At 36.8% G+C, this 19,765-nt stretch overlaps 1 protein-coding gene across 3 annotated transcripts; it reads left to right on the forward strand.

The window, feature by feature from the left end:
* Positions 1 to 347: 347 nt before the first annotated feature.
* Positions 348 to 18,980, forward strand: LOC306657566 (Golgi apparatus membrane protein TVP23 homolog B). Of its 3 annotated transcripts, none has more exons than XM_079133706.1 (7): positions 349 to 503; positions 3,741 to 3,823; positions 5,148 to 5,292; positions 10,003 to 10,092; positions 11,250 to 11,381; positions 16,544 to 16,672; positions 17,855 to 18,980. In XM_079133706.1, exons 1-7 carry the CDS (start codon positions 492 to 494, stop codon positions 17,879 to 17,881), a joined length of 618 nt encoding a protein of 205 aa, XP_078989832.1. In that variant the 5' UTR covers positions 349 to 491; the 3' UTR covers positions 17,882 to 18,980. The 3 variants fall into 3 exon arrangements, with proteins under 3 accessions (XP_078989833.1, XP_078989832.1, XP_078989834.1); XM_079133708.1 differs by lacking the exon at positions 349 to 503 and adding an exon at positions 504 to 638; XM_079133707.1 differs by lacking the exon at positions 16,544 to 16,672 and having other exon boundaries at positions 348 to 503.
* Positions 18,981 to 19,765: the final 785 nt, after the last annotated feature.

The following is a 19,765-nucleotide window of genomic DNA, read 5'->3' on the forward strand; positions in this document are numbered from 1 at the left end:
AGTAGTACTGTACAGAAAAACATGTCACTGTAAAATATCCAAGCGAAGTTAAATTATGGAATAAAGCCCGGCCCTTTGCACTCAAGGAATCAGCCTTGGTGGGAATGACTATAGTTTGCACCTCATAGGCAGCGAAACACGTTTCGCCGTAAGAAACCACGAAACTTTTCCTTAGCGCCAACTGTGGTAGCGGGCTCCCTTTCTAGCGGGTTTTTGCTCCTACTTGATCAAAATCTACTCGCGCCAGGTCAACACTTCTCGCACCGCCCGGGATCGTCCCGCCCCGGAATAGCCCTTTGCACCCCTCCTCCCGGCGTTGCTCCTCCCGCGAGACTCTTCGAAGCGGAAGTGTATCCGGGAAGCGGAGCCGGGCTTGGGAGGAACATTGGCCACTCCTGGACTGCAGGGACGAAGCCGCGTAAGTTGCAGACCGGACCGGGCGGCTGCAGCGCTGACGTGGTTCCCGGAAGTGGGGTTGGCGCAGGGTCGCCATGTTGTCTCAGGTGAGGGACTGCAGGCGCCGAAAGAGGGTGGCCGCGGTTGGGGGTCCTTTCTTGCAGGGTTCGTGGAGTGAGCCGGGCACACAGGGGCGGTTGTGTTCGCGTCCCCTCCGGCTGTCCGGCTAGAGGAAGAGTTGGGTGGGCGGCGGGAATGGAGGGCCGAGGGCAGTTGTGGGGGAGGTTTTCTGGGTGCTCCGAGGCCCTCGGGGAGGAGTGACCCACGAGGCTCTGAGCACGGGAAGCTTGGGGCGTGTGGAGAGGAGAAGCCCAGCGCTGGGCGGCTGTGGTGCTGGGCTGTGGAAATGCTCTGTGTGGTGGGGTGTGGGTGGTCTTTCCTCGACCCGCTGTGCACGCGAGGAGGTGAAAGGGGAGCGTCCCCCGGGCATCTCTTCAGCTCCCCTGTGGCCTGCCCTGTAGGGGTGCGCTGCGTTGTTTTAGGAATAGGCGACACTGTCAGATCCTTGGCGATCAGGTTGCTGTTACCAAACTAACACTGACGGTGATTATCGCGTTTCTGGCTTTAAAAGATTAAATTACAGTCCAGAGGATTTCGACTGGAGAATAATAAGTGTAATTAAATAATCTCCCCCCTTCAAAAAAAATTAGTCTTTATGGTGCACTTTTACTTAGATTACATTTAAGTGTTTTTTTTGTTTTTTGGTTTTTTTTTCCTCTCCTCTCCTTTCGTTTCACAATTTACCGAGGAATTACTATGACTTAGACACTCGTTCTGGGTTCCAACGATAGATTTCTTTCCTTGTATTGTCAAGTTCCGGGTGGGTGGTTCAAGAAAATGGGGCGTAAAGAGGGTGGGGAGGGAAGATATGGTAAATAACATAACCTAAGTTACTTTCCGATCATAATGGCAAAGTCAGGGTGAGAAATAGCAAGTATCTGAGGATTGGACAACTAGGATTTATGGTCAGAAAAGACTAGTATGGGTTGGGTGACTTGAGAAAATCCAGTGATGATTTAAATTCAGCTCTGTAAATGTGCACGCAGGCTGAATGACGCTGAAGAAACAGACAAAACCATGTCAGCTGTTTCTACTTCATAAGTTTGTGACCCTGAACCTCAAGTTACTTTTTCATGCTGCCAGAGTGTCATCTCGACATTTCTGTGCCCACAACCCCCTTCTTTGGCAACTTGTGTACTAAACCTTTTCTCAGTCTTTCAACATTTCTTCCCTTCTCTCAGCTGGTAATCTTGCTTCTTGTTTCACTGAGAAATGGAAGTCATTTGAAAGGAATTTTCATACCACCTGCTTACCTATTTGCGTCTTTGCCCACAATTGCCCGTGTATTCTTTTATAATTGAACTGTCTGTGCTTCATTTTTTGGTCATCCCCTCCTGCCCACTGAAAAGCATTGTTCCAGCAATTCTTTGTCTTGCATTGCACCGCCCTTCCCTTGCCCCCAGTTTGATAAGCTTGTTCACATTTGTGTGTAAACATGCTTAAATTTCTCCTGTCTTCAAAAATAAAAACTGAACCCCATATAGCCTCTCCACTGTCATCCATTTTGTTAGTTCTAGTCAGCTTTTCTATCGCTTCCCCTTCTGTTCCGAAACTGGTCTTACTGAGGTTCAAAATACAGTAGTCATTTTTTGGTTTTTATTTACTTGTAAGAAGCACTTGACAAAATTGAATTCTCCTGGAAACACTTCCTGGGCCTCCAAATTACTACCTTCTCTTTGGTTACCTACCACTCTTTTTAGTACTCCTTAGCCCCACTGTTTATTATTTCTCACATTTCTTACTCTAAATATTGGAGTGTCCAGAGTCTATATTTGCCATCTTTGTCCTTTTAACTATTCAGACAAAAACTTTGTAATCTTCCTTGATATCTTTCTTCTTAACTTCAAAGTTGAACCCACCAGGTAATCCTCTCAGTTCTTCCTTGATAGGTATTTGGAATCTGCCCACTTTTCACCATCTCCACTGTGTTTACCCTGGACCAGCCACTTGTTCTTGCCTCCATTATTAGAGTAGGCGCCTAACCAGTTTCCTAGTTTTATGCTTTTGTTTCTTCCCCTACCATCTTTACTCTCCAGATTCTTAATACAGCAGCCAGAATGTGAGTCTGCATGTGTCAGTCCATTGCTCAGAATACTAATTGTTACCCCTTTCAAAAAAAAAAAAAAAATTACAGTTTTATACTAGTATCTTAATGTGCTCAAAATCAGATTTTTAAACTTACCCCCAAATCTGTTATACCCATGGTTTTCTCTTACTGTAGAGGTGCCAAGAATGCAGAATTAATAACTGCAAGATGGAAAGTTGGGGTGGGAAAGAGCTTTCTGAGTAGAAAAAATGAAAACATGAAAGAAAGGTGGGAGAGACCATATAGTAAATGTATTACTGCAGTGTCTAATGGGAGAGTGTCAAAAGATTAGTAGGTAGTGACATGGTATGATTTCCTTGGTGGATGGTTGCTTTGGGGATTATGTGGAGAAGAGACTGGAATAGTGAGACTAGGAATAAATGCAGGGAGGCTGGTGAGTGGCACTAGGAAGGCACAATGAGCAAGGTTGTGGTTGAGGCTTAACAGGAGTAGAAATGGGTTGAATCAGTCCTTAGAATCCTAAACCTGTGAAGAAAGGAGTGTTGTGGGAAGTAGAAGACAGAAGTGGGGATCAGGGTTTTTAAAATCTTTTTTGAGCAGTGAGTGGCACTCAAAGAAGTTTTTATTCTGTTTAGAAAGACCCAATAAAAATGTTGGAAGACACAAGAAAGTGTAGATAGAGGGGAAAATGTTCGAAAGCTTCTGAGCAAGCATGAAAAGAAGGGATTACAAGCACAAATACTGGGTTTAGCCAGCTATTATCAGATAATAGCATTGCGAGGAGGAGTCATGGAAGTAAGGATGTAGTCGGATGCTTTTGTGAAGGAACCCAAAACATTGAGTTTATTCCCTGTAGCTTTAACTTTCAGTGATATTTGTGAGAGAGCTAAGAGTAAATGTAAGTTTGTAGGAGCATCATTTGTACTCCATTGTTTTCTCAGAGGGCCCTGCAACCAGGTGCTGAGATGGAGATAGTTGATTTCTTGAATGCAGGGGTATTTGTCAGATATTTGGGTAGGGTAGTACCATGCAGGTGTCTCTTTCGTAGGTTATGATTTTCTGATGGTATGCCCATGTAATTTTATCTCCCATTTTGACAAGTGTTCAGCCTTGTATGTAATAGGCATGTAAATATTGAATTTTGTTTTGCTTCATGGATATTTAATGTTCCTCCTAGGACAGCAATGATGACACTGAAGATGTTTCATTGTTTGATGCAGAAGAAGAGACAACTAATAGACCAAGAAAATCAAAAATCCGGTATGGGGATAAGTTAGATGAGTTGCGTTGGTGTTCAGTGCTGTTGTCCATATGCCAGTTGATGGGATTCAAAGCAGTGGTTGCAATGTGTTTATGAATTTTATGTTGCTAGTTTGATTTAGTCTGAGACAAAGGTAACTTCAGATTATCTTGGGAATAATTGGCATATGGAATGTTAATACTGCGTTTTCAAATTAGCAAGTCCAATTTTTTGAATACTAGTGTTTTTTTAAATTGGTGCATTGTGATATGTATATATGTACATATTAGAATCCACTGTGTGAATATATATATTTATAAATATAATTTGATCATTCTCATTCCCTAGTGAACATTCATCAGTTTTAAATTCTGTACTGTTTTTTGAAGAATGCACCATTTAAAAACATCATTTCTACACAAATTACACTTTGATTTTTATGCAAATTTCAGAATTATATAAGAAACACACATATTTATATTCTTTTTTGGAGGGGTACCAGGGATTGAACTTGGGCACTCAACCACACATCCACAGCCCTATTTTGTATTTTATTTAGAGACAGGGTCTCATTGAATCGCTTAGCCCCTCAGTTGCTGAGGCTGGCTTTGAACTCATGATCCTCTTGCCTCAGCCCCTCTGAGCCACTGGGATTACAGGCATGCACCACTGCACCAAGCAGTTCTACCCAGTCTTGAAAACATTATGCTAAGTGAAAGATACCAGTCAAAAAGACCAAATGTTGTATGCTTTTATTTATATGACATGCCTAGAATATGGAAATCTGTAGAGACAAAAAGTAGTTTATTGTTTAGGACTGAGATGGTTAGCAGTAAATGAATGATTGCCAGAGATTGTTTTTTTGTAGTAATGAAAAATTATAAAACTGATTGTGGTGATGGTTACACACCTCTGTGAATATACTAATATCCATTAAAAATTGTATACTTTAAATAGGTGAGTTGTATATGAATCATATCCCAATAAGAACTGGTAAAAAATGAAAACACTATACCTGACAGCTACTTAATTCCTGAAGTGATTTTGGAGGAATTCTTTTGGCATGATTCGATAATCTAGGCTAGGTAAAGCTTCTTTTTATGTGTTCTATAAAAATTCATGTTCATTTAAGTATTAGTCATGTTTATATAGTACATTTTTTTGTGACATTGGGCCTAGTCAAATAGTGGAACTAAAGAGAGGTATGTGGTTTGCTGCTTTTTCAAGTTATCTCTTATTTTGACAGAACTCTTTATGACTTTGCCATGGCTTAACCATTTGTCACCTAAATCTGTAAGTTCTTACTGTAAATTGTAATTGTCTTTCTTACGTTTTGGTTTTCAGACATCCAGTGGCATCATTTTTCCATTTGTTCTTCCGAGTCAGTGCCATTATAGTCTATCTTCTCTGTGAATTGCTCAGTAGCAGCTTTATTGCCTGTATGGTGACAATTATCTTGTTGTTGTCATGTGACTTTTGGGCAGTAAAGGTAAGTTTGTTTTTATTTTAAAATCATACTTAATATGAGTTTGAATACTGCATAAGCAGTAAACAATATGAGATTAGGCATTTTGGAATGATGTTATCTTTTTATTACTTCAGACCTTTTCTGTTATAGTGCTGGATATATCTGATCACAGGTAGGTGATTATACTACTGAGTTGTCTGCTATGTGACAGCCTTCATCAGCTGTGGAGTTAAGTAAACAAATGATTACTAGCAACCATTGACCCTACATATTGTTTCTAATTCATACCACTGATTTTGGTTCAGGGTAATTTGCAGATGTACTATGTATAATTTCTCTATAAAACTTCAGTATAGTTGGTATACAAATACTTAAAAAAAGTGCCTGCTTTTTGCAGAGGTTCCTGTGGGTACCCTAGCGCAGTTATTTTCCAACCACAGGCTAGTTTGGCTCACCATGGGATATTTGTCAATGTCTGAAACATTTTGGTTTGTTGCAGCTGGGGAAGGGGAGTGTAATATTTGCATATAGTGAATGCAGGCCATGTATGCTGCTGAATGTCTTAAGATGCATGGGACAGTCCCCCAGCTTGTGCAACAACAAATAGTTATCTGTTCACCATGTCAGTCATGCCAAAGTTGAGAAACCCTGCTGTAGGGGACAGAAGGGAGTATAGGAAGTAGTCTCAAATCAAAGGCAATGATGAGTAGGGAGATGGATGGATGGTGGATAACACTGACAGATGATTATGTAATAAATTAAAATATTAAGTAAGATGAAGTGGTAGATACTTGGATTTTCACTATAAAATTTAACTTCTGTGTATGAAAATTTTCATAGTAAAATTATGGAGGGGGGAATTAGGTTAATTATGGAGGTGAAAAAGGTTAATTTTGAAATTTCAGAGATGTGTATACCGATTCAGAAACCAGTAAGATGCTACAAATCTGTCTGTATCCACCAACTCTTGTCAGTTTTTAGATTTTTAAATTTCTTAACAGATATTAGAAGTGTTTGACTCAATAGTGGCCAGTTCCATAGGCCACATAATACTGAGAAGGAAGATTTCAAAGGTCTGTTTTCTTTAGGTGCTTTTCTTTTATGCATTCCTCTTTGACATTTTTTCCCTTTTTGAATTTTTCGTTGCTTTATGTTTATGTTTATTGTATCCAGGTCACAGATTTGCTTTGATGAATGTTTCTTTTATTGTTCATACCATTCTGTTCATACCATTTTATTGTTCATACCATTTCTGTTCAGCCATACGGAACATGGCATTAGGTCAGTTCTTTTATAGTTTCCAGGCTGTTACATAGGTTAGTATTCCTTATCCAAAATGCTTAGGACCAGAAGTGTTTCAGATTTCAGAATTTTTTAAATATATTTTTACCTATCAACCATTCCTAATCTGAAATAATTACTATAAGTCTCAGTGTGTTGTCAGAAGAGAGAGGATAATTTTAAAAAAGCAGTCTTTATCCAAACCCATATATGGTATTGATGAAAACCCAGGACAGGTAAAAAAGGGATAATAGTTTCAAAAATATTGTTAAATGTTATAGCTTATAAGGAATTTTTGTCTTATTATTCTGACAGAGAGTATAAGAAAGGTTTTAAAAATTTAATGCCAACTATTAATAAAATTTAAAACAAGCTGTAATGCTAGAGAAGATAAGAAAAACTAAAACAGTTCATATAAGAAAAAAGAGCAAAGTAGGTGTTAAGGAAGTATAAATGTCACAAAGCCCATGTACAAGATGATTTATAATAGTACATGTAATATGATTAAATTGCTTTTGTAAAGATAAGAATTCTAAGATTGGGTCAAAAATTAAAATCTAACGAAAAGATCTAACTAAAATAGTGACATTAGAGAACTAAAATAGTGACATTAGAGGAAAAAAAGATGGCAAAAACAACTTTGAACCAATTCATATAAAAAGAAATGTTGGCATCATATAAATGAAATAGATATGGGGTTAAGAAAGCAATAAATCACCGTAGGTATGATATGGAACCAACCTAGGTGCCCTTCAATAAATGAATGGATAAAGAAAATGTATACATACACAATAGAATATTACTCAGCCATAAAAAAGAATGAGTTTATGACATTTGCCAAAAAATGAATGGATCTGGAGACTATTATGCTAAGTGAAGTAAGCTAATCCCAAAAAACCAAAGGTTGAATGTTCTCTGATATGTAGATGCTAACACACAGCAAGGGGGAAGGGGAAGAATATAAGTTCAGTAGATTAGACAAAGGGGGAATGAAGGAAAGGGAAGGGGGACAGGAATAGGAAAGACAGTGGAATGAATCTGACTTAACTTTCCTGTGTACATGTATAAATGCAACACAGTGAATCTCCTCATCATGTACAACTACAAAACTGGGGTCCTAATTAGAATATTATGTACTCCATGTTTGTATAAATATGTCAAAATATACTCTACTGTTATGTATAACTAAAAAGAAGAAATTAAGAAGATTTTTTAAAAAAGAAAACACGAACAGAAAAGATCATTTTATGAATCATAGTGAAGATCTTTCACAGAATAAAATTATATCAAACTATAACATTAAAATACTAGGTGGAAATGAAGGAAACATTGTGATAGGAATATTAACAATCCAGTCTTTGACAGAATGAAGTGAATAAAAAGGATCTGAACGATAATTTAGATCAGGCCTAAAGGATCTGAATGATAATTAACAAAGTCAAATTTAATTGCAATTTTTGGAATTTTGTGTATTCAGAGATAATAACTTTTTGTTAGTGCTGGTGGAACATTTCCAAAAGTTGGTTAAATATCACTATGAAGAAGTTCCAGATAAATTGTCTGAAGCATCTGCATTTTCTGGTCCAATGAAACAAAGCTGGGGAGGGGGAAAAGGTTACTGAAACTGAAGTTTCTTTTAAAAAGTCAACTTGCTGTATATCTTGGTTTAAATATGGAACTATGTCCATATTTACAGATTATTTACACCTTATGATCATCTATAATCAGATTCTTAAAGTGTATTGAAAACTGAATTTAGAGGAAAGCCAGTAGATTAAAGGCTTATATTATTAGAGAAGGAAGAATGTAAATAATCGACTTTTTGGGTCCAGAAGTTTCAAAAACAAAAACAAAAACCTGAGAGAAATTTGCAACAATAAGAAGAGAAAGTAAAGAATGAGAAAATGCAACATGAAAGAATATGGGGTAGCTTCCAACTGCATAGCTATCCAGTTAGTCATCAAGTTTTAATTCATAATTTTACTTTTCCTCTTAGGGCTTCTGTCGCTATTACTCTCTCTGGAATGCTTATTTTGTTCTCACAGTACTTTAATATAGGAATTCCTGATTTTTTTTGTGCCATAGACCCCTTTCATGATCTCATGAAGCTACAAAAGAAGTCATTTACCTTGAAATATAGTTAGCCCTCTGTATCCATGGGATGTACATGTATTCAACTAACTGTGGATCAAAAGTATTCAGAAAAAAGTAATTGCATCTGTACTGAATACAGACTTTTTTCTTGTCATTATTCCATAAAGAGTACAGCATAACAGCTATTTACACAGCATTTACCTTATATTAGCTAATTTAAAGTATATGTGAATATGTGAATATGTTATGTATAAATACTATGCTAAGGGACTTGAGCATCTGCAGAAATTGTAAGATCTAGTGGCAGGTCTTGTCACTTTGAAGGCAGTGATTAGTATAAACAATACTTTGAGATGTCTGCAACAAGTGTGGTACAAAATGAAAAATATTTGTTTTTTATTGTAACAAAGGTATGGGTTTTGTTAATTCTACCTGCATTCATGGTTTTTTGTCTATACTCATAATGTTCAGGCAGAGGTTGATGAAAATGAAGAAGTTTATTTTTTTCCATCCAAGTTCATAGAAACCCTGAATCTTATTGGCAGACACCACCAATTAAACATCCCCTTCATGAAACATTACTGCTTAAATTCTTTAAGTTTTGTTCCAATTGTTGATTTCTTTGGAAATTATTGTCTGGTACCCAGATTAAATTAAATTTCCCTGTTATACTCAAAATATTCCAAATTCACTCACAGTTCTTATCACAGTTGGTATTGGTACATTTATATGTTGGTTGACCTTTTCCACAGTACTTGAAGCTCCATGAGAACAGGGGAGGTGCCTGTTGGTCACTGTTTTGTTATAGCACTTTCTAGGTGCTCAGTTAATATATGTTGAATAAATAAGCATTAGGATAACTATCAAAGGAACTGTTTCTTTAATAAGCAGGAAGAGAACTTGGTACATTTGAGGGACTGAATGAAGGCCAGTGCTTATAACCATTTTTAGGGATGTTTAGTTTTAAAATATATATAGCTATAGTTAGGATATGGAAAAAGGTAGGTTATGTTAGCCAAAGAGCAGGAAAAACATTAAGAGATGGAGAAAAGACAAATGTTTTTGAGGGAAATGAGAAGGTATTATTTATGGACAGATTTCTGCTTACCCTGTAATCTTTACTCCTGTTGGTTATGCTATTTTCATTGCCATTTTATTTTTTTATTTTTAACCAGGTCTGATATGTAGCTATTATATGTAGCTTTGTGAACTGGCTGTTATGGAGGTAATATGAATATATATGGAAGCTTGTTTGGAGGTTAATGAAGATGTGTTTGTAAAATGTTACATTAAGCTATGATTTTATAATGCTATAAATGATTTCAAACTGTGTGTGTTTATATTAATCTTTCCTAGAATGTCACAGGTAGACTGATGGTTGGCCTTCGATGGTGGAATCATATTGATGAGGATGGAAAGAGTCATTGGGTGTTTGAGTCCAGGAAGGTAAATTACCTTTTGTTGTTGTAATTATTGTTAATATTGTTATTGTCATCTGATAAATTCTGTGTAGATTTGAATATATAAGGATTAAATATTCAAGATTAAAAGTACTACCACACATCACTTGCCATGTCAGTGCTAAACCAGATTAATTTCTAAAACATACACATTTTTCTGTCTAGCTCAAACTGGAAATAAGGTGTGTATAGGACAGAATCCCCTGAGAGGACTTTGGTCAGATTTCATAAGCATGCCAAACTGCCTATCAAGGGTTGCTGATAAAAGATTTCTTTCTGATGGCCCCCAGATTGGTTGCCCTGATGGCTACCTTTATCCTTTTATGTATAGCAGATAGCTGTTCCCATGGGCAAAGACACTTGTGGGCAGAAAAAAGGATTGTAGGTGGATGAAAAATCTCAGTTGATGTGTCTGTTTTTTAAGCTGTGCCCTCAGGAGCCCTGGGGGACCTTGTCTGTTTTGGATTAATTTATTACTTTGCAGTGAACATTCTTTTGCCCTGTGGAAATAAGTTTGGGAGGCAGAGGACAAAATTCTTGGAGATGTACTAATTAAATTGTTTACCTTCTACTTGGAAGGGCCTTGACAAGTGATACTTATTAGAGTGGCATTGTTCTCAGTGAGACCATATTCCTTAATATTATAAAATCCACCTTGAAAGAAAAAATACTGCCCTCTAAATTCCTGACTTTTGCTGAGATAGTTTGGTCTTTATTCATAATTCCTTGTTTCCATTTTTTTCTTTGGACCTTCACTTCTTAAATCTCTAGGATGACTAAACTTGATTTCCTTGATCTTTGTCTAAAAATGTATCATTCAAATCTTCCTTAGGAATAAATAGTACAAGTGCAAAAAGAATTGAGTAGAAATCTACAAGAGATATAGTTCTTTAATATTTTGAGTCATGATAAACTTTCCATTTTGCCTGAATATGCAAAATTCATGAGATAGAAGAAAGCATACTAGAATCATTTCCTAAAATAAAAGTAGTGGTAGAGCCATTAACTGGTTTCTTGATTCTAACTTGGGACTTGGACTGATTATATTAATCTTTGAGTTAAGAGGGTTTTTAAAAAAAAAAAAAAAAAAAAAAAAATGTTAGAGATAAATCTGAGATCAGTGATTGAATTTATTTTTTGTAGGCATCTCCTCAGGAGAATAAAACTGTTTCAGAGGCTGAATCAAGAATCTTTTGGTTAGGACTGATTGCCTGTCCAGTGCTGTGGGTGATATTTGCCTTTAGTGCTCTCTTCTCCTTCAGAGTAAAGTGGTTGGTAAGTGTCTGTAGAACTTTTGGATCATCTACTATGCCCTGAACCTTAGAGACTTATCTTGAATAAGCAGCTTCATCTTGTATTCCCGAGGTTCTATTTCCTGACTGCTTTTTTCTTAAGAATTGGAGAGCAGGTCCTGTGATCCCATTTCACAGATTTTCTAGGATATTAGTGCCTATAATAGAGTTTTTTTTTTTTTTTTTTTTCTTCTTCTGAAAATGTTGATTGGCAGCCTCTTCTGGTTACCTGTTGCTGCATAATAGATCACCCAAAAACTTTGTGATGTAGAACAACAGTCATTTTATCTCATAGTTTTATGGGTGAGGACCTCAGGAAGGACTCTTGGAGATAAGCTTGGGGTCTCAGTTGCAGTTATACAGTGGTGGAGTAGCTGGAGTATATAAGAAGCCTCTTCGTGAGGGTTTGTGTCTCTCCGCACGTCCCTCCATGTGACATAGTTTGGGTTTCTTCACAGAATGGTGGCCTCAAGGCAGTTGGATTGCTTATGGTGGGGGTCAGGATTCCACTTGGTGTGGTTCAGCTGAATTGCTCTTTTCAGCCTATTTTAAGATATCACAGCATCATCTTTGTCACCCACTCATATTCAAGGGAATGTAAATTAGGGTCTACCTCTTAATGGGAGGCTAAGAAAGTTCTAGAGTTGTAGAACAAGAAATATTGTTGCTACCGTCTTTGGAAGATATAATCTGACACTTAACTCAGATTGTGAGTCTTGTTCTTGTAACAGTTGAGTTTGTTTCACTTAACATTTATTGATGTCAGATACATTTTGGCCTGAATTATAGTTTTCCTACAACTTTTAGTATTTTCTCTCGTTTTGCCATGTAAGTTCTTTTTTCTTTGTGTACATACGTTCATACTTTCCTTCAGAAGCTTTGGATTCTTTATTGTTTATCTTCTGTTATTCTAGGAGTCATCTTTACTACTTAATATAGTTATAACTCTTACACGAATTAGGAAATTTATTCAATATTTGTGGATTTTGAATATTTTCAAATTTCCTGATATGAAAGATAAGAAAATTAATACTCATGATTTTATTTCTGAATTTTTGTTCATTACAGTTACACTTTAGTTCTTCAAGTGGTTAGTTTTATAACATGAAGTAGTATATAAAAATCTGTTTATTGACTAATAAACCGTTCAGAAAGGGACCAAAATAAACACTTTTACTGTTCTTTTCTGTGTTTCTTCCTTTATTGTTTGTGCCATTTTTGTGTTATCAAGGTTTAGAACAGTTGCTCTTTAGAAATAATATTTCTTATTGATTGTTCAGTCTGATCTTTTTTTTTTAAATACATTGATTCAGTGCCTACCTCTAGTTATTTAATTTTAGCTTCTCCTTTTACTGCTTGGTTAGCTGTGGTGCATTGTTGGGTGATATTTTTGAAAAGAATATTTTTCCTTTGATTTAAGAATGTGAGCTTATTGGAATATTCTTGAAGATGACTTAGCTGGGTTTTTCCGTATCTTCATGAATGTTTTATAGAAATTGGAGGTCAGTATGTTATTAGCTTTCTGTTGCTATAATAAAATATCTGAGAACAACTTAAAGGAAGAAAGATTTATTTTTGTTCTCCATTTAGTTCATGGAGAGAGCAAGTGAGAGACAGACAGACAAATAGATGGACAGATAGATCAGATATAGTTCACATGGGCACATCTCCAGGGACCCGCTCCCTTCAGTTAGGTCCCAGCTCCCACTCTTTTTTACCACCTCCCAGTAATCCAGTCAGCTATGAATCTGTCAGTAGGTCAATCCACTGGTGATGTCAGAGCCATCATGATCCAATCACTCCCCCAAATCACCTCCTAACCTTGTTTCATTGGGGACCAAGCCTATAATAGCTTTTGGGGGGCATTCCAGATCCACACTTTAACACCAGGCTTACCTACTCTCTGTGTGAGTAAGTGAATCATTTTTCTCCCTGAAGAATTTTTTTTTTTTGAAGTTTTTATTTAAATATCATAACCAGGTTATGTCTCTCTCATTCTATATTAAGTTTTCTGTAACCCGTGTTTCCTTCTAATTTTCAGACTGTAGTTTTGCTTTGAATCAGGAAAATTGACTTTGGTTAAATTTTTAAATTCATTTATATTCAGTTTTTTTCACTTATCTAATTTTGAGATGCCACTTGTTTCTATCCTGGATCATTTTATATCTGTCCTTTGATTGTTTTAATCATTCATCTTTTTCTCTTCTGTTTATTCAAGCAGCAAACATTTTTAAGATTTCACCATACATCAGAACTGTTTTGGGCATTGGATTCTGCTTGGGGCCAGATAAGCAAAATGATGCTCTGATAGATATATTTCAGTGGAGGGTAAACAGGCAATAAAAAACATAGTAGGGGATGTTAGACAGTGATACCAGGAATTGAGTGGAGTGCATCGGACATAACAGCAGCTACATTAGATTAGGGGTTGAAAGGAGTTTCTGTATTTCCTTAGTTTTGCCCACTCCTTTTCCATCTCCTATTGTTTTAGCTTCATATTATTTGAATTCTTATGTGTAGGTTCTTCTATAGGATGAAGTATCCCAGGAATGCTCTTATTTTGATGACCTATACTTTCAGAATAGATTTTTCATTGGTCTTTTGCATAGTGTGTTCTTATTTTAATTGTCTTTTTTTGCTGTAGTTTTGTAGAGATGCCTTTCCTTTCCCCATATCCATTTTGCTGATGCTCATAGTGGCAGCTCTGTCCAGATCTTCCCTTTCTGCTGCTTTAGTGTGAGTCAGTTTCCCTCAACCTCTATCCCGTGTTGTCTGAAACTGTTGCTGCTGCTTTGAGCTAGAGTTTGAATGCTGTTGGTGGCCTGAAGATATAGTCCTGAGGAGGATTGCCCACACAGCCTCTGGCTGTCTTGCTTGGGTTTTGCCTTCTCTTATGGAATGGAGCTCTTGTGGACCCTACTTTGGTTTTGCATTCCCGCTTTAGATCATTTGTGAGATTCTGCAGTTAGCTATCATCCAGGAGAATCAGCCCAGTCTTGCTGTAGCAGTGCTTCTACTTCTCTAAAGCAACAGGAAATGATGATGTGAAAAATGGTTTGGTCCTATGGTTAGACCATAGCATAGGATAGAGGGGCTTTTGCCCAGGCTCTTTGTCAGACTTTTCCTTCTTTCTTGTTATTCTTAAGATGGTCAGTGATTGTTGGTCCTCCTGTGCTTTCTCTTCCGCTTCATTCAAGGAAATACCAGGTATTTCCTCCTTGTTTGGCAGGAGTGTCTGCACTCATGGCTATTTTTGCATTGTTTCTCAGGACATTTAAGTCCTCTGGCCTTCTGCTTCTGTCTGTGTTGTTGGGGGTGGTAATTATTAGTGTAATTTCCCTTAGAGTTTCTGTGCAAAGTTGTATCAAACTTCCTCTTTTTTTGATCACCAGTTCTTTTTAGTGTTTGTTGGGACTGGTACTGACTTATGTGCCTTTTTCTTTTTCTTTTTCTTTCTTTTTTTTGAACTATACTGTCTGTATCTTAAGGGGAGGAAAATGTTCATGTCTGACTTCATTACACCATCTTAAACCAGGTGTCTACATTTTATAACTTTTTAAAATTTGTTGTCTCTGCATAAAAAATTGGTGCCTCAGCAGGACCATGTTCAACCTAAATTCAGGTGCACCTTGCATGTTGGTATGTGTACACCTGGGAGTGTTTCAATTGAGGAACATGGGAAGTTAAAGTAGATTTATTTAAATTTTAAAAAAGTTGTATGTTTATTTGGATAAGTAGCAATGGTTTTTGATACTAACTTATTTATTTCCATAAAATGCAAGGTTAGAACAGACAGTACCAGCTCTACCTTTTTTACTAGGAATTTTAACTAGTTTCTTAAACATTTAAGTCCTCTGATTTAGGGTGGGCAGAAAAGTGCTTGCCTTGCACACACAGGCAAGGCCCTGGGTTTGATTCCCAGTACTACCAAAAAGCAAATGCTCTCACTTGCTTAAAACAGCTATGCTGCTTGTTAAGGGTTAAAGAGAAGAAACCTGAAGATAGACAGAATGGGCCATGCCTATAATCCCAGTTACTTGGAGGGTGGCAGAGGCAGCAAGATTGTAAGTTTGAGGCTAGCCTGGACAACTGGACAACTTAATGAGACCCCGTTTCAAAAAAGGAAGAAAAAGAAAAAGAAAAAAAAAAAAAAAAAACCTCTGGATTGGAAAAAGTGATTTCATTTAGCCTCTTTGCCTTTCACAGATGTGAACATTTCCTGAATAATACTTTTAATAGTAAAAGGGTTGATGGGTTGTTTATTGTAGAAGGGGGTTGGCAAACTATGGCTTGCAGGCAATATCCAACCCAACTGTTTTTGTGAATTTTTTTTGGAACACAGCTTTGCCCATTTGTTTATGTGTTTACTGTGGTTTTGGGGGGCCAAAATAGTAGAATTGAGTAGTGGCAACAGAGACTAAAATATTTATTATCTGGCTTTTTAGAGAAAAACTTCTAGAATACTTAACTTTGAGGCTTCCTCACATCCTAATTAACTTTTCTCCCTTAATATTTAAAGAGTGGGTATGAATTTCTTATTCTCAATTCTCAGTGATCTTAGTCACTGTAGGATTCCTGTTGTGGTCACAGGAATAAGTAGCTGCAGAAATATACTTCTTCCTGCTCATCTCTCTCTGCTCTGAAGGCAAACACCTGTTGATTGCTGCCTTGGGACACCTAGTCAACTTGCCTAGGTGCCAGTCATATATTTTAGCATAGAGTGGAGATTCTATCTCTGCCTGCTCTCAGATTATTGAACTTGTCTACCTCTTGACTATTCGTTTTTGATTCTTAAAGGAAGAATTACCATTTTAGTCTTTTCTGAGTTTCACTTTTTCTTACATATTTTTTTAGGACAGAGAGAGAGAAAAGAAGAAGGTACCCCTGCACTGTGTTCCCCAGGTCTGGCATGGTGCCTGCATATATAGCAGTCCTGTTCAGCAAATGTGGGTGAAAAACCCAGTGGCTTATACAGAATGAATATCAGACGTCTTCTGGTAGTCTGATATCTCTATTAGTGCTCCTTGTCACAAACCCTGCCTCCTTTTTCCTTTTCTGTCTCACCATAAGTCTGCCTTGTCTCATTTATGACTTAGAGAAAGGTCAATTTTAGGCAAGTAACCATTGTTTTTCCTGTGGTCCCAGGCTGTTGTTATCATGGGTGTGGTGTTACAGGGTGCCAACCTGTATGGTTACATCAGGTGCAAAGTGGGCAGCCGGAAGAATTTAACCAGCATGGCTACCTCGTATCTTGGAAAGCAGTTTTTAAAACAAGTAAGTGTTTTCTGAATATGACCAATGACTAATGAAATTATTTTTTAACTCTTGTAGAGTTTAATTTTTATGAAATGCTTCTGAGGTTTTTAAAATGTATATTGTTACTGAAATATGAGAGGAGGAGGATGTTCTTCCGATAACATAAAGATTTTACTGCAGTTCCCACGTTTTCAGTGTAGTATGTCATATAGGTAAACGGTTACTGATTAAATCTCTTGGGAAAATTGACTAGGTCTTTCTATAATGAACAGCTCACATTTGTTTAGTGTAGCAGGTTGGGTAAGTATTGTATATAGGACAGTGGTTTTCAAATTCCAACAGGCATCAGAATCATCTAGAGGGCAGGAGATTGCTGGGCTCCACCCTAACGGAGGTGGATGGTCTTATAATTAGCATTTCTTGTTCTTCTTTCTTCCCCTGCCCGCCCGTGGTGCTGGGGATTGAACCCAGGGCCTGGTACATGTGAGGCAAGCACTCTCCCCACTGAGCTATATCCCCAGCCCATTATATAATTATCATTTCTACAAGTTTCTAGTTCAGGGATTATGCTTTAGATAAATAAAGCCTGAGGTTATTTAACTTAAGAATATAAAGCTAACAGGTAGTACAGAGCTAGGTCTTGAACCCAACCCTCTACACTAGAAATTCATTGTTTTTTCTATTCTACTCTACAGTTGCTCTTAAGATAAAAGGTACAGAAAATGAATGTTCTATTTAGGGTCATGGTTCTCAGTCTGAAGGATTTTTGCTTGGCCCCAAGTAAAGGTATTTACTGCAGTCCATCTTAGGGTAATTTTCATGTGTGTGCTTTCTAAGTTTTTTCCCCTTGGAATTTTCAGTGTGTCTGAAGGTTAGGGGATCTTGAATATAGGTGAAATTGAATCTATAACTTTGCATAACATGAGTAGGGTTAGAGTCTTACATGGTACCTGGTGACACTTTGTACTGTGGGACAAGATGGACATCTGAGTGGATGATGGTATTTGCGGGGTTCAATTCCCTCATACTGTGAAAAAAAAAGAGTAATTCTAGCATATCCATGATGGGCTAGTGAATACAATGTAATAGAGTAGCAGGTTCTGTTTACAAATGTGCAGTATTTTCCTAGGTTTAGTGCTTTAAGTCCATGGTATATGAAGTGAAATTACTGAGTATTAAGAAGTGTTTTCTATTTTTCAGAACACTGGAGATGATCAGACTTCTTGAATAAAGAGAAAGCTTATGTATCCTGTGATATTGGGGAATGGCCGAAGAGATTCTTGATTATGAACTGTTTATAGCTCAGTCCGGTTGCAAAGAGGATCATTGGTTCTTTTGTTTGTTTTGTTTTTGTTTGTTTTCACTCAGAAAGTTACTATGAAAACTTTTTCTAAACAAAATTTTTATTTTCTTTTTCTACTAGTTGAGACTGGGAAGTATGGTATCACTAGAAACATTGTCAGAATTTATTTTATGGTGTACATATGTATGCATAGTAATGTATCAGTATATCCCAAATTAATGTGTTCATTTACATAATGTTAGAGATGTTTGCAATTTGATCCATAGTACAGGATATTCTTAGTCTATCTCAGAGGTACATTTGTTTACATACTATTTCTGTAGGTTATTTTCAGAAGTAAGTTGATTCCATGGTTAAGAGTAAGCACTTAGCTTGTGTATGAGTTAGAAAAGTTAGAAAATATTGTTAATTTTTAATATATACTTCATGTTGAAATTGCTTACCTTAGACATGCACAAGTGAAAACCAAATTCAGGCTGGTAGTGTTAACTAGTTTCTAAAATTTTCTTTTTATACTTACTGAAGGCCTCATTAATAAATGGAATCTTTATAGTTTATATTTAAAGGATACCCAGGGATTGCTGCTATTCTATTTATTTCATAGAAAGGATAGCCAGATTTTATTTTGGAAATTCCTGGAAACTCTTCAGTGGTCTTTGGATTAATAAAATCTTTTATTACTAAATAAATATTATTCTTATGTCATAGTAAGAATAATCATTTAAATACTTGGCATAGTAAATGCCTAAAAGACATTTTATTTTATGAATCTATTTTTTTCTTGCTATAATGGGGATATTGTAAATCTTACATTTGTATTAATAATATTTCTCAAGGCAATATATGTAACTGTAAACTAAACCAATCTACAAATTATCGTAGGCATCTGTAAATTCTGTAGTGTGTTCTGGAAACTTTGTTGGAGTCTTTTAATCAGCAGATTATGTTGTGAGTGTGTTTGTACATTGTTAAAATGTTTTTAAAGATGTTTTGTTTTAGTTGAATAAATGTCTTTGTTGGAGTGATAGCTTGGAAGGTGCACAACTTTATATTTGTATAAAACTCTATTGTTTACAAATTACTTGATGTGTGTAATCTCATTTAACCCTCACAACAAACATGTGATACTTTAGATGATGAAACCATCCTACCAGTTATTGAGCAACTTGCCCAAGGAAGTACAGATTGCAGGAAAACCTTTAGAATGTAAACAGGATATATTGCTATTTTTAGAATAAATATCTGTCTTTTCCTTTCTTCAGACGCAGGCAGTCACTGGGGCCTCAGCTAGGCTATTAATTGGAAGTCCTGCATTGTGATCCCTGGGTAGTTTCTCTATGGGCTCATGTGGGTTTCTGCAGAACCTGGCTCTGGGTTCTAACAGCCTTCCAAGAGAGCAGGAGAAATATGTGGTGGTTTTTATGATTAGTCTCAGAATTCCATCTCCTCAGCTATTCTCTGATGGACAAAGCTGTCACTGTGGTCTCTCCAGGTTCAAAAGAAAAGTACATACAACCACCACTTGAGAGGAGTGTTAGAGTTTATGGTATAATAAGAGTATGTGGGGATAGGAGATATTGCTTGCAGCCATCTTTGGAAATAAAATCTGCTTCACTTTAATAGTTTCATCACAATTGAAAAAATTACTTGGAAGAAATGGGATTGAGTGTTTTTTTTTTTTTTTTGTAAATCATTGCTAGATCAACCTTGGGTATAGGTGAATTGATTTGATGGTGCAGAGTGATAGTATCATATTCTCTAGCCTGTAGTATCTGTTCTTTGACTTGCCTCTGAATAAATAGGTAAGG

This window comes from Sciurus vulgaris (genome assembly GCF_902686455.1).
Source record: "Sciurus vulgaris genome assembly, chromosome: 3".
Lineage (NCBI taxonomy): Eukaryota > Metazoa > Chordata > Mammalia > Rodentia > Sciuridae > Sciurus > Sciurus vulgaris.